At 37.7% G+C, this 13,041-nt stretch overlaps 1 protein-coding gene and 1 long non-coding RNA gene across 2 annotated transcripts; both read right to left on the reverse strand.

Annotated features, from left to right (window-relative positions):
• Positions 1-515: 515 nt before the first annotated feature.
• LOC144640400 (major surface trophozoite antigen 11-like) lies at positions 516-7,102 on the reverse strand. The gene is made up of 8 exons (XM_078499561.1): positions 6,902-7,102; positions 5,770-5,952; positions 4,254-4,421; positions 3,665-3,805; positions 2,562-2,723; positions 2,120-2,266; positions 1,756-1,923; positions 516-1,174 (listed from the first exon to the last, which is right to left on the reverse strand). The coding sequence occupies exons 1-8, from the start codon at positions 7,032-7,034 to the stop codon at positions 1,143-1,145; spliced, it is 1,134 nt and encodes a 377-aa protein (XP_078355687.1). The 5' UTR covers positions 7,035-7,102; the 3' UTR covers positions 516-1,142.
• Positions 7,103-8,078: 976 nt separating this feature from the next.
• LOC144640399 (uncharacterized) lies at positions 8,079-12,490 on the reverse strand. Its single transcript, XR_013568350.1, has 3 exons — positions 12,378-12,490; positions 11,204-11,372; positions 8,079-10,580 (listed from the first exon to the last, which is right to left on the reverse strand). It is a non-coding gene; the product is annotated as an uncharacterized LOC144640399 (long non-coding RNA).
• Between the last annotated feature and the right edge of the window lie 551 nt (positions 12,491-13,041).

Genomic DNA, 13,041 nt, shown 5'->3' on the forward strand with positions numbered 1-13,041 from the left:
TAAGAGACAACCGACCGCCTTTTGTTTTGCAATTGTGGCATGGATTTTCGTGTTGCTTACACTGTTTCCTACAGCTGGGTACATGGCAAACCAGACCATACTCAGATTTCCCACATCGTGTCTGAGACAGTAGCTCGTCCGTTAAAAGTTACACTTGCTATTGTTGTATGCATAGTAAACTGCTTTTAGGTCAAAAACGCTGAGTTGGCTGAGTTTTTCTTATTCGATTGGGAAAACCAATTTCGTTTGATAGGACTGCTGAACATTGATCAACTGCTTTTGACCGAAAATAGCCAATAAAGTTTACTGTTGGGAAACTTCAACTAAATGAATTGTTTTAACATACAGTATTTTGATTTCGGTTGAAAGTTGATCAACAAAACTACCCTAAAACTGGTTTTCCTCGATAGAACACGAAACAACTCAACCAGCCTAAAACGGCAACGGGTTGATCCCAATAGAGCGTGACCTACATTACAGAATAGCCATACAAAAAAGTTTTCATCTCAGTGGAGTTTATTGATATAACCTGAGTAAAGAAAAAGTACAGTATTTGAACCTTTCATTCAGTCTATTGTAATTTGAACCTCGGAGGGCCAAGACGATAATCATGTTGGCAGTGCACGTGGAAAGCGATTTACCATCTTAATTAAAGAATACAAAACATGAGCTGATTTGCCGGACTAGTAGTTTTTACTCATCCCGGGTAGCCTGCTATGTTCTCCAAGTAAATAGCAATTTTATTTCCTCAGTAGTTCAAGAATTGACGATGTATCTTAATTTTAAATGGAATTTCCAAGTAAAGAGAATACATTTTAATGTATTCTTATGTGTAAATATGTCTTATTAATAATATACCCACGAAACCAATGCCCTCACTTAACTTCGGAACTCTTGTAGTTCTAACTTTTCTTCATTTCCTGTTCATAGATGGAGAACATAAATACGTTTTGGCCGAGGATGTAAAATGAGCTTTAAATATATTGTAAATAAGTTGCCATTCACTGCATTCTTTGCCGGAGTATAACTTTAACTTGAAAGAGCAGCTATGTGTACCCCATGGTTTAAATTGTAATTTACCAAACAAAAAGTTATTTATAGTCCTTTTACTTGTTGTACACATTGAATCGTTGTACTTTCTCTTATAAGCGTTCGGCACGAACATCGCCAGTTGCTGAAAATTGAACAAAGAAACATATCAGAAAAATTAAATTCTATATGAAATAAGCGAATCTACTGCAAAACACCTCTTCAATCCCTGTTCTGTATGATGATAATTAATGCGCCTTTTCATCATGGCGATAAAAATGTCGAAGCTGAGTGGTTGAACTAAGCATAAAGACGGTCATTGTTCTTACTTTCACTGGTAACCTGACTGTCTTTTCATCACAAGTACGTTGCATTTCCTACAGTATTTGCTGTTTGTCAATCAATGAGCGAACGGTTCCTTTCAACTTAGACTCTGCCAGAAAGTTGCCGAGAACACCGCAAAAAAAAAAAACAAACAAACAAACAAAAACAAGAAAACAATGTCCTTAGGCGCACTCTAGCTTTGGTATCTCTTTGACGAAGCGAAACATTTGTTTCATTGTCAACGTACTTTGATAAAGTGTATTAAGAACCCTCGTTTTAGATTTGCACCCGATTTGCCGTTACGAAATTTAATTTGGTGTTTTTTGCACCATATAGTTAGATACCACCATGGTAAAATATCTCTGACTTCTCTGTTGAAGTAGAAATTGAAGCTATTCTTACCTTTCACGCATGTTTTTTCTTCGTTGTTGTCTTCCTGAGCCAGGAAGCCTCGAGGACAATGCCAAACACAATAAACTCTTCCATCGCCGCGTACAAGCTTGGAGAGACCCGTCTTACACCTTTGGCACTCCCGATAATTTAAGCATTCTTGGCAGTTATACGGGCAACCTTAACATGGAACATACGTATTAATAAACAGCTTTAATTTATCAGATGGCAAAACATGTCTAAAAATATTCTCTTTTTCTTACGAAAGCCACGCAGCTCGTCAGTGATGATTGCTTTTCTCAGTCATTTCATCCGCTGCAATCTTCCCTTTTATAATTTCGTGTTCGCAACAATGTATGTACTCGTATATACTTACGAGCACAAATCTTTAGCTGCCCTGCTCGTTCGACCCCAAAATATCCTGTTGGACACTCTTCACGACAGTGATAGGTCTTCCTGATACGAATTCGGTACCAACCCTCCTGGCACAGAGAACAACTCTCGTCCAAGCAGCCACCTTTATCTGTAAACAAAAAAAGTTGGCTTGAGGTGTCTTATTGTAAGTTTTTTTCTCTCTGACGAAATGTTTGTATTTTTTACTCGAACGGTATTTCAATCATACAGTTGTCCATATTATAAAGATAAAAATTGTGTGAAGATATCTTTGGGACTAAATAAAGGAAATACTGTCCATAATATCATAAAGGTGTTCTTAAGGAGAGGTTTGAGTGTAATAATTATTGCATAAAGCTTTTACCCTACGGTCTTCGATTCTTTGGCATGTGTTAGAGAATCTAAATCAGAAGAATTAAACGTACCTATCTTGCAAACCTTTCCTGAGGACTGACTATTGTCTGCTAGATATCCAACAGGACATCTTTGTAAGCACTTGGAGAAAACTCCTTTGAAAAGGAAGAAGTCATCTTCACATACGTCACAGTTGTAAGAGTCTTGACAAGATTTGCAGTTCGCTCGACAGACTGGAAAAAAATGATCTGTTGTTTAGTTTGTAGGTTTATTATTATTTTAATTTCATCCATTTATTTTCAATTTATTATTCAACTTTTCTGCCCATTGTTAGTGGAAGATAATCTGATATCTTAAGGGAAAATAAGAAACGTTGTATACATTTTGCAAGTAAAATAGTGTTTTCACATAATACCATTGGTAAAGTCCATTCCGAATGCAGTTCATCTGCCTTGCTGGACTGCCTCCCATGGACTGAATGGACGTCTAGTCGGTGTTTCTGTAGTGTGGAGCGTGTTCATTGCAAGTTACCACTCAGCATTTATATGCGGGGTTGCCTCGATAATTCGTCGGTACCCATTTACACTTTACAGTGTAGTGAGACATTGTAAGAGCAAAGTACATTCCGGGGGGGGGTACTTGGGTAAATTTTTGTTGGGTATGTGCCGCTGGCCTCTCAGAACCCCTACCCCATTATAGTCATATTCTATGGCCAATTATAGACCCCATCTTAGTCACTTTTGGGTAAATTTAATTTTTACGACCCCAACTTAGTCACTTTCTGGGAGCCGTTTGTCAAATATTGAACAACAGCAATAAATACGGTAACATTTTTTTCGGCGAATATTTCCGTTCATAAATCACAACTTACCAGATTTTCGTACTCTCAAAATCCCGGAAAAGTGTGACCCCATTCTAGTCACCCTATAAAAAATGCTTGAAATGGCGACCCCATTATAGTCAGTCCAGTCGTGAAAATGCGACCCCATCCAGCGGCACATCCCCATTAGCCCATTTATAGGAAGTGCCCCCCCGGGAGTACATTACCCATACAGTAAATGGCCTCTACAACCGTTCATAAAACTCTACGTAACGTCTCCAGTATCCATTTACACATCAAATGTCACTTACTGCTGACGTCACTTAGGCAAATAAGAACAAAGTTACTACTTACTGTCACAGTACGATTGATCGCTGAATAAATTTTCTCTTCTATAGAACCCAGATGGACAGTTGGATAGACACTTGGTTCCTCCTTTGTATTGTAGAACCCAGCCTTCTTTACAGCGTGAGCAGAAGAAATCTTCACACATTTCTGTAATTGTGAGAAGAAGAAAAAAGTTATGTAGAGCTACAAAGTGAGCCTATGATAAGGGAGCTTGGACGAACCTCCTAGCCTTTAAACATTAAAAAACGTTTGGTATGATCAGGATGGCGGTGATTATTGGGTGCACAAAATATAATTCCCTTCCAAACAGCAGCAGCAGCAGCAGCAGCAGCAGCAACAACAACAACAACAACAACAACAACAACAGTAACAGCACAAAAAAAAAACATATCCACGCAACTCAGGAGTACCATTTACTAGCATTTAAAGAAAAACTCAGCATATAAATAAAATACCTTTGATATGTTGCAAATATGCTTTTGAATATTGCATGATATCAAAAAAGAAGGGAGGGCTCAAACCCGGACCATTTGATCCGTTATGAAGTGAACTAATCATTAGCCATTGCACCTACCGCATAGTTCACATTTCTCACCTGCTCGGCATCTTGTCCCGTGTTTGACGAATCCCGCGGGACAAGAAGCAACACATTGAACCTCGGCACCAGTGCCTCGCTGCAAGAGAAGGAACCCGTCTTCACATCTGTCACAAATGTTATCAAACGTCTCCTCACACTGCAAACATTTAGGTATCCTGTTGCATCCTACAGAACAAGAAATAGAGAGATCTAGCGAGAAAGATCATATACTGCATATAATATATAGAAGACAGTTTTAAATCAACACCATAAACATTCAATGACAATGCAGCCGAAATTTCTACCCATCATGCAAATGCGAAATCATTTAAGAAGAGGAAGGAGATCGAAAAAGTGCAATGTACACGTTTCTTGTGATTTTGTAGCATTTTTTAAAACGGAAAACTGATCCTGACGGCTAATGCGGTCAAAAAATAAACAAAGTGGATAAAAAACTAGAATATATTGAAAAAACTTTGCCCTTTTCCAATATATTCTAGTTTTTTTATCCACTGACTGACCGCTTTAGCCGTCAGGATCAGTTTGCCTTCTAAAATTATTTTCCGTTTTAACAACGTTATTGATCCAGGTCTTCAATAGATCCGGCACCACTCATCGGTTTGTCGCTGTGATATTGCAGTTTTTTATAGCATTTTTTATAAAATACAATATTTTCTATCATATTTTTAAGCGTCATATCTTCCCTTACCGTACCCAAATTCGCAAGTAGCCAATCAGAAGCGCGATCTACTGTCCTGATATCCTACGATATCAAGTCACTGACTTGATATGCCACCATATCACGGTCACTTTGAATTAAAGTAGTGTTTCCGTACGATGAATTGAAAAGAGGTTTTACCAATAAAACAGAAACGAGTATTTTTAATTAGCTGGTGCTTACCGGTCGTAAAATGAGAAAAACTTTCCCGCCAAAACTAAACTTGAGCGCGCTCGCCAATTGCGCGATGTTTGCCGACGAGTACTGAAACATTCACACTGAAACAATGGAGTCGGAGTTTCCAAATTTTTCGCTAAATTTCGTTTTTGAAAATTTAGGGAATGAAACTCCAAACAAACGAGTAAACACATGTGAGAAGAGGACTTGATAAAAGTGTTGAAGACCAAAAAAGTATCAATAAAAGCAGGTCAACACATTTTGCACTACGTGTCTGGCAAGCATGGCTTCAGCAGAGCGAATAATATCACCGGATTTTTGGCTGAGTTTGGGTACGGTAAATACCTAATAGTACCTTTTTGGTACGCTTCGGCGGCATATCAGGCTCGTTTGGTCTCGCCATGGGTATTTTGGCTCGACTGCGTCTCGCCAAAATACGAACCATGGCTCGACCAAACTCGCCTGATATGCCGCCGAAGCGTACCAAAAGGTACGATTAGGTATAATTACAAGGCAAGGCAATGAACTGTTATCTGCAGCACCTTTTCCTGATCTGATACAGCGCTCTCTTGATAGGTCCGGTATAACCTTTTTCGTTCAAAGAACGATCCAGAGTTTCGAAAGAACGGTAATACATACCTTTACTGTTTTTACAAACCAAGCCTTTTCTGTCTGTTTGTATTTGGGTGTAACCGTCAGGACAGCTAGTCACACATTGTGCGCCCCAATAACTGTCAAGTAAAAGAAAGCCTTCTTGGCATCTCTGACATGTTCTGTGGTCGAGGCACTCTTCGCAATGTGGAAAGTTTTTGAAACAACTGACTAAAATAACGAAAAAGAAAACACACAACACAGTGTTCAATATCGTAAAATAATGCTAACAACATGACATTTTTTTCCAGTTTCAGGTAGTCTAAACTGGGACTCTTGTTTGGTGTGAAAATAAATTTACGTAACTAATTATGTGCGCTTCTTGGCCCTTTCACCCTTTTGTTATATTAGCGTAGCCAGAGGTGGCTGCTGAAATTCCAGCTAAAAATAATAAAGTGTCCTAAGCTATTTATATACACGGGCAGTGTCACACGATGAACAAGCATTTTATTCAAGACATATAAAAGCGAAAAGAATTAGCAAGGCTGATTGAGGTAGCGCTGAAAACCCATAGAAGAACTATTTTGCGTGGGAAGAAGTGATACAACAGCAAATAAAGAGAGCGAGCTAACACTTCATGGCCACCGTGCTCCATAAATTATATATTGTTTCAATTTTAATTTGCAGCTGCTTATGCAAGCTATGGATAACCAAATCACATAGTGGCTGCCAGATAAATCATTCCGATTTTAACGAATAGGTCTTCCTTTTTTTCGTGCTAAAAGATACGCACAATTTGAGCCAATTTTGGACATAATGCGGCGTACCCTCTCGCACACGGAAAGGATGGAAGAGTTCTTCTAAGTTGAGCCCTTTACGAACAGTCGTGCGAGAGGTTTGTAATACTTTTGGGAACAAAAAAAAAAATCAAAAATCAAAATTATATTGTTTTAATAGGCAACGAATTTCAAGAAAAGAAAAAAACAATTCGATTTACAGCAATTCGTAGAAGGTTGGGCAGAAGACGTTTATTTTTAACATAAAAATCTTGTCGCGAATGTCTTCCGAGAAATGGAAAAAATAATGCCAGTAAAGCGATTTAATTCACAAATCTTTGATCGAGGTCGCCAAACTTGATTAGTTAAAGAAAGAGGATTAAGAAAAGCTTATAACAGTTTACCTTTAACACTCGAGAGCACGCTCGGAAAAAATGTCTCTCTGGAATCTTTTTCGGTGACTTCCGCAGTTGATGCTTGTCTGTTTGCGAAGACTGTGAACCATGTGACAAGGAAAAGGACAGTCCTCCCTTCCATGTTGATGCTGTAAAGACCTTGATCGCGATGTGTTTCTTAACAAAATATATCTTGCTTGCTCACTCGCACTACTCTGAATGTAAATAAACCACACGTACGACTTTTAAATAGAATAGGTACTCAGATACGTGCTTATCACATCCTCATGTTAAAGGTGGGGAATTGGGTGTCAATGTGGTCAATTAAAACCGGCGCCATAAAAAGTTTCTTTTAGGAAATAGTGATTTCTTAACACGAATTTATTTGCAGTACTTGAAGAGATTGAATTTTAAAATGGAGCTTCAAATTCTCAAACGAAGAATTCCCTTTCCTAGGCCTGTACCCAGCAGATGAACCCAGTCTCGCAGATTTTTGTGATTTATTTTTATTCTTCCTGACTTTTGACGCCAAAGTTAATAAGCTGAGGGTCAAGATATGTTAGCCACCCTCATCATGATCTGAATATATCTTAGTTGACGAAAATAGATTTTAGTGCTTTTAACATGACAGAAGATATTTGTTTATTATTCAAAATGATTATTTTTATTTAAAACACTCAATTAACTGTACCAAAGGATCTGTGACAATTTTAAAGCCACATAGTGATAATAATGACAATGAATGTTTAAAAAAGACTGAATTATTGAAATTGCAATTTTGAGAAACTACTTTTCTAAAGAGTGTATTCTACTAGAAATTTCTAACGTGCCTTCAGGTATTTCTTAAGTTGAAGTTATGGGATAATACCCATAAATATTGTGATGATTCCAAAAACTCCTACCGTTTGTAACAATACATGTATATGCGAAGACGTGACACCTAGTTACGAAAAACGTAAGCCCAAACAAGTTCGTGATGAGTCAATTCTTCCATGTTCAATCTTATTCTATGCATGAAGAAAATTTTAAGGGTGTGTTATCTTTCTAAATCTGATTTATGGATATTTTGAATAAGTAAAATCTTAAAATTATAAAATGTTCAGCTGGCGCCTTGCATTTTCGGTGTTTGGCCTGAGCCTGTAAAATGCTAGGTACAAAAAAATGCATACACACACATTTTACTAGTTCAAATTATATACCTTTATTTTTATTATTTATTTATTGAAAACACGCCTTACTTACAATAACAAGTACACTTCTTACATAAAAACCTAGCAAACTACTTACAATACTAATACACACACAAACAAAACAGCACTTTATTATAAACCTTATAACACAACATCAATTGGCAAGGGATTTTCCATTTTCATAGAAAACGAACAACGTAACTCGGAGTAAGGGTAGTGAAATGTTTTGGCAATTATTTCGAGATGGCAATCTTATTTTTTCTCAAGGAATGAATACGATTTGATCTTCTTTCGAAATATTTCTACATTTAGAAACTGCCCGAGATAAGCTGATCGGTAGATTATATATTCTCGAACTGACCAATTTCAGTCCATTTATCAAAAATAAGTATTCTGACCTTTTAGTACCAGTTATTGTCTGGTCAGAATTCCGATTGTTGATTGGTGGCCAAGAGTCGGATGTGGCTAGCTTACGTAATTAAGTTAAAAATATGAAATATTTGTATCAAAAATAATGCACAGGAAGAAAAGTAGCCTGCGAACAGGCGGGAGCCTGTTCGCAGGCTAGAAGAAAGGAAACAAAAACGGCTGGTGACCCTTCCGGGCTGCTGTAGCTGTCACTGTTACCGTCATTATCACTATCACTGCTACTGTCAGTGCTACTGTGAAAAAAAACTCTTCTCCTCGTCTTTATTCGCTGGCCTTTAACTAATCTATAGTGTGTCTAGATCTAGATACAGGTTTTTTAGCCAGACCGAACATATGTAATCAGCTTTTAAACGCCAGTTGTTGCTCTTAGATTGAAGTTTGTTATGGTGTATCTTTTTTAAGGAAATTGAGCCGTTTTGAGCTTTTTTGGAACGCGCTCAAGTTTTATAGCCTGTGCTTTGTCGCCCCTTCGAAATCAGTAAGACTTTAGCCTGTGTGCAAACGTAAAGCGTAATGTTAAATGATTACCAAAAAGCTAAAATTATATATTATTCAAATATTTTATCAGGATATTTACAATTTACAGCTAGTTTGGCTGCCTTAATATTGTACTACACGCAGAGAAAAATGTAGATCACATCGTGATTATGCAAATGTCCACTTGTACTCCTTCCTTCTTTCTTACGTAACTACCGATACGATAGAAAAATGCATCTAATTATAAATTCTTAACAGGGGCAAAGATATTGAATAAACGTAGCTAACGCAAATTCTAACTAGTCAAACTTTCCCTTCATATCTTCTTGGTTTAATGCGTGGAAAATAGGCACTTTATTTCTGTCGATGATATGGTATATAAACAAGCATACAAACAAACACCCCCGGGAAAATTTGCTTTCCTTTCTTGGCACAGAGTACGTTATACGTTCCAAAGGATTCGTTCCAAAGTCCTCAAGGACCACTGTAAATCAGTGTCCTTTGTGTGCGCTGTTGTTGTTATCACATGATAATACCAGAGGAAATGGCGACATAAAATGTGACATTTAAATATCAAAAAAACTAGTGTTAAATTCTGGACCTATTGGACCTAAAAACATGGAGATGCATTCTGTTGAAAGTTCAGTGTCTTCAAAGATCCGTAATGTCTGCAAAGCAGAAAGCTGGTAAGCCATTATGGTTGTACTTTGGTTCTAGTTAACTCAATACATGTTCATCATCTTTTTTTACAGAGAGCTTTCTAGGTACTTACGAAAGTTATACAACAAGTCATATCAGCAACTGTTTATCTCAAGATAAAAATTAATAGTAGCGAAACTGATCAGAGAGAAGCTAGAGTTGCTTTCGGCTGTCGCCTCGAGCAACTCTTACGCTTCTTTCGTGCTCTCCAAACTTCCCGCGTGTACCATAACTCGTTAGTGCACGCTAAAGCATGAACCAATTGTTAACTCACATTCAATCGGTCGATGTTTTTATTCACTAAATAACCGAATAAAGTAACAGCAAAACTGAGTGGAATATGTGTGTGCTCTCATCCAGTCAGTTTTACTCTCACTTCCTCGGCTGCAGTGTTAGATTCACCTTTTTGGGGTCTCACTGATTTGTTAACTCTACTCAGTGAACTATATCATAAAAGCAAGTTGTTTGCCTCTTGGCACCTAATTAACCTAATACCCGATTCCCTCTATAGCGCGCGCCTGCAGGGAATCACGGTAGTTGTATTCATCAAATCTTGCGCGAGACTCGGCAACGTGTATCCGTTGTCAAGTCTCGCGCATGGTTTGATGAATACAACTACCGTGATTCCCTGCAGGAGCGCGCTATAGAGGGAATCGGCTATTGGTCGATTTATATTTTCTGCTCTATTGGTACTCTGAAAGCAACTTGCCATTAAAAAGCGCAAATTTGCGTTGCAAATGAATAAACTCCAATACATTAACTTGTCTTTATACAGGTGAGAAGAGTAATCCAAATAAATTCTGAATTCTTCGCCATCGTTAAACAGGCTATGCATACATGTTCATTTCTTTATCAGTTGTTAAACAAAACTTCGTTAACGCAGTCACGTGAACCTGAAAAGAGAGAAAGAAAAACAATATTTATTAGCCACAGCTCTACAGCAGAACTTCAGAAAAAAAACACACATTAAATTTCTCTAATTGTAAGACCTTTTCCAGGTTATAACCTTTTCTTAGTTATAATTCAAGGACCATCGTAACATTAATTTCTGGAGCTTCCTTACCAAAACCAATGTACTTTACAGAACGATTATTGTTTGTTGCTAAATTTTCACTAAATACTTACAGTCAGACCTCGTAAAAAGGGACAGTAAAGGGGAATAGAGGAAACGTATTATGCAGGCCAGTGTCGTATTACGAAGGTAGACTTTATATTAATTTTGGTCTCTTTCGGACCAAGTAAACTCTCCGTAACAGGGATATGTCCGTATTCTAGAGGTCGATTGAAGTGTCTGTAAGGAAAGACTTGACTGAATTGAAATTTCAAGAAATCCATGGCTCCAATTTATTTTTAGGTACAAATACAACAACAGTTTCTTTCTTCAGATATTGCTACTGAAAAAGCTCCTGATCTGGTAGCCTGCGAGCAGGCTCTCCGCACGAAAAAAAAGGAAAAGGAAAAAGGAAAGCCTTCCCTTTATCTCTTTTTTCTCTTTCTCTCCTTTATTTCGACTAACCTCTTACGTACACAGACTCTACCAGTTTTGGCATTTCCATGGGTAGTGTAACCAAACGGACAACTTGTCACGCAGGAAGTATGAAGTCCCTGAACAACTTTGGAAGTTCCCGGCTGACACTTGCTGCAGTCATAACCATTAACGCATTCCTCGCAGTTGACTAGGCATCCTGCATAATAGAAGTTGTTTACACATTCGTTATGAGTTGCAGAAGGCTTGAACTTACTGTATGATATAAATGTTATAGGGCCAGAACTAGGGAGGAATACTTCAGCAGCCTACATATATACGGGGAGATAATGGGAAAGACAATAGCTCCCACTAGCCCTTATTAGTAATTACGTGGGAGCTATTGCGTGACAAGTTGTCCGTTTGGTTACACTACCCATGGAAATGCCAAAACTGGTAGAGTCTGTGTACGTAAGAGGTTAGTCGAAATAAGCTGAGGGTCAAGATATGTTAGCCACCCTCATCATGATCTGAATATATCTTAGTTGACGAAAATAGATTTTAGTGCTTTTAACATGACAGAAGATATTTGTTTATTATTCAAAATGATTATTTTTATTTAAAACACTCAATTAACTGTACCAAAGGATCTGTGACAATTTTAAAGCCACATAGTGATAATAATGACAATGACAATGAATGTTTAAAAAAGACTGAATTATTGAAATTGCAATTTTGAGAAACTACTTTTCTAAAGAGTGTATTCTACTAGAAATTTCTAACGTGCCTTCAGGTATTTCTTAAGTTGAAGTTATGGGATAATACCCATAAATATTGTGATGATTCCAAAAACTCCTACCGTTTGTAACAATACATGTATATGCGAAGACGTGACACCTAGTTACGAAAAACGCAGGAAGTATGAAGTCCCTGAACAACTTTGGAAGTTCCCGGCTGACACTTGCTGAGGGGAAAGTCAAAGGCCTAAAAAGCAACACATGAGCTGTCGTAAAATGCTAAAGACTTTAGTAACCGGTACATTAATTTTCTTTGTACTGGGTCTCTTGAAAAAAGTGTATAACGTCAACAAAGCACAGCACAGTTAACAAAGTCTTTAGCATGTTACGACAGTTCATGTGTTGCTTTTCGGGCCTTTGGCTTTTAAAGAGACCAGCATACGTACAAAGAAAAATAATGCACTGGTTGCTATGAAACTTATACTTACTAAGGCAGAATTTTTGTTTGTCTCCAAGAGTAAAGAAACCTCTGGGACACTTGCGCTGACAATGCTTTTTATTGTAGTTGACTCGATACCAGCCTTCCTTGCACGTCAAACAATACTCGTCAAAACAGCCAGCTAAAAAGAATCGAGAATCTAATAAATACATCGATGTCATTATGTGTCACATAACAACGTGTGAGTTGCTGCCCTTACTAAACTATAAAAAGTAAATTATGTTACAGTGAAGATTGCTATATTGTTGCCACTTGGCAAAATGTTGTTTAATTTTTATCACCTTTTGACATTGTTTTTGACTTTTGACTTTCTGATGGCTTTCGTTTAAACTGACAGAACAAATTGCAAGAACAAATTGCAGAGAAAGCAATTGTCAGAACGCGAATGTAGAGCTTGACATCTCCGCCCTTCATACTACTTGCATTTTGATTGTCATTTAAGAGGAAAGCCACCAGAAGGCTGTCAAAAGATGTTTAATCAAAAGTCTTTGAACTGGTAGAGGCACGAGGACATTCATATGGTATGCACTTTCGAATATCTGCACACAGACGCTGACTTTATAAGAAAAAGTGACTAAGCCAGGTAAGTCACAAAGCGGTACCACCTGCTAAGGGAGTTTGACTTAAGTTCTTTTGTTAAACTGGGCTAAACC

This window comes from Oculina patagonica, unplaced genomic scaffold (genome assembly GCF_052425735.1).
Source record: "Oculina patagonica isolate OP01 unplaced genomic scaffold, crgOcupat unplaced298, whole genome shotgun sequence".
In the NCBI taxonomy this organism is placed as follows: domain Eukaryota; kingdom Metazoa; phylum Cnidaria; class Anthozoa; order Scleractinia; family Oculinidae; genus Oculina; species Oculina patagonica.

Excerpts from the sequence above, each read along its gene's own strand:
- LOC144640400 (XM_078499561.1), bottom strand. The coding sequence starts at position 7,034 with ATGGAAGGGAGGACTGTCCTTTTCCTTGTCACATGGTTCACAGTCTTC. Across the intron at positions 3,806-4,253 it reads CGGGACAAGATGCCGAGCAG|AAATGTGTGAAGATTTCTTC; the intron begins GTGAGAAATGTG and ends TCACAATTACAG. Across the intron at positions 1,924-2,119 it reads GCAGCTAAAGATTTGTGCTC|GTTGCCCGTATAACTGCCAA; the intron begins GTAAGTATATAC and ends TTCCATGTTAAG.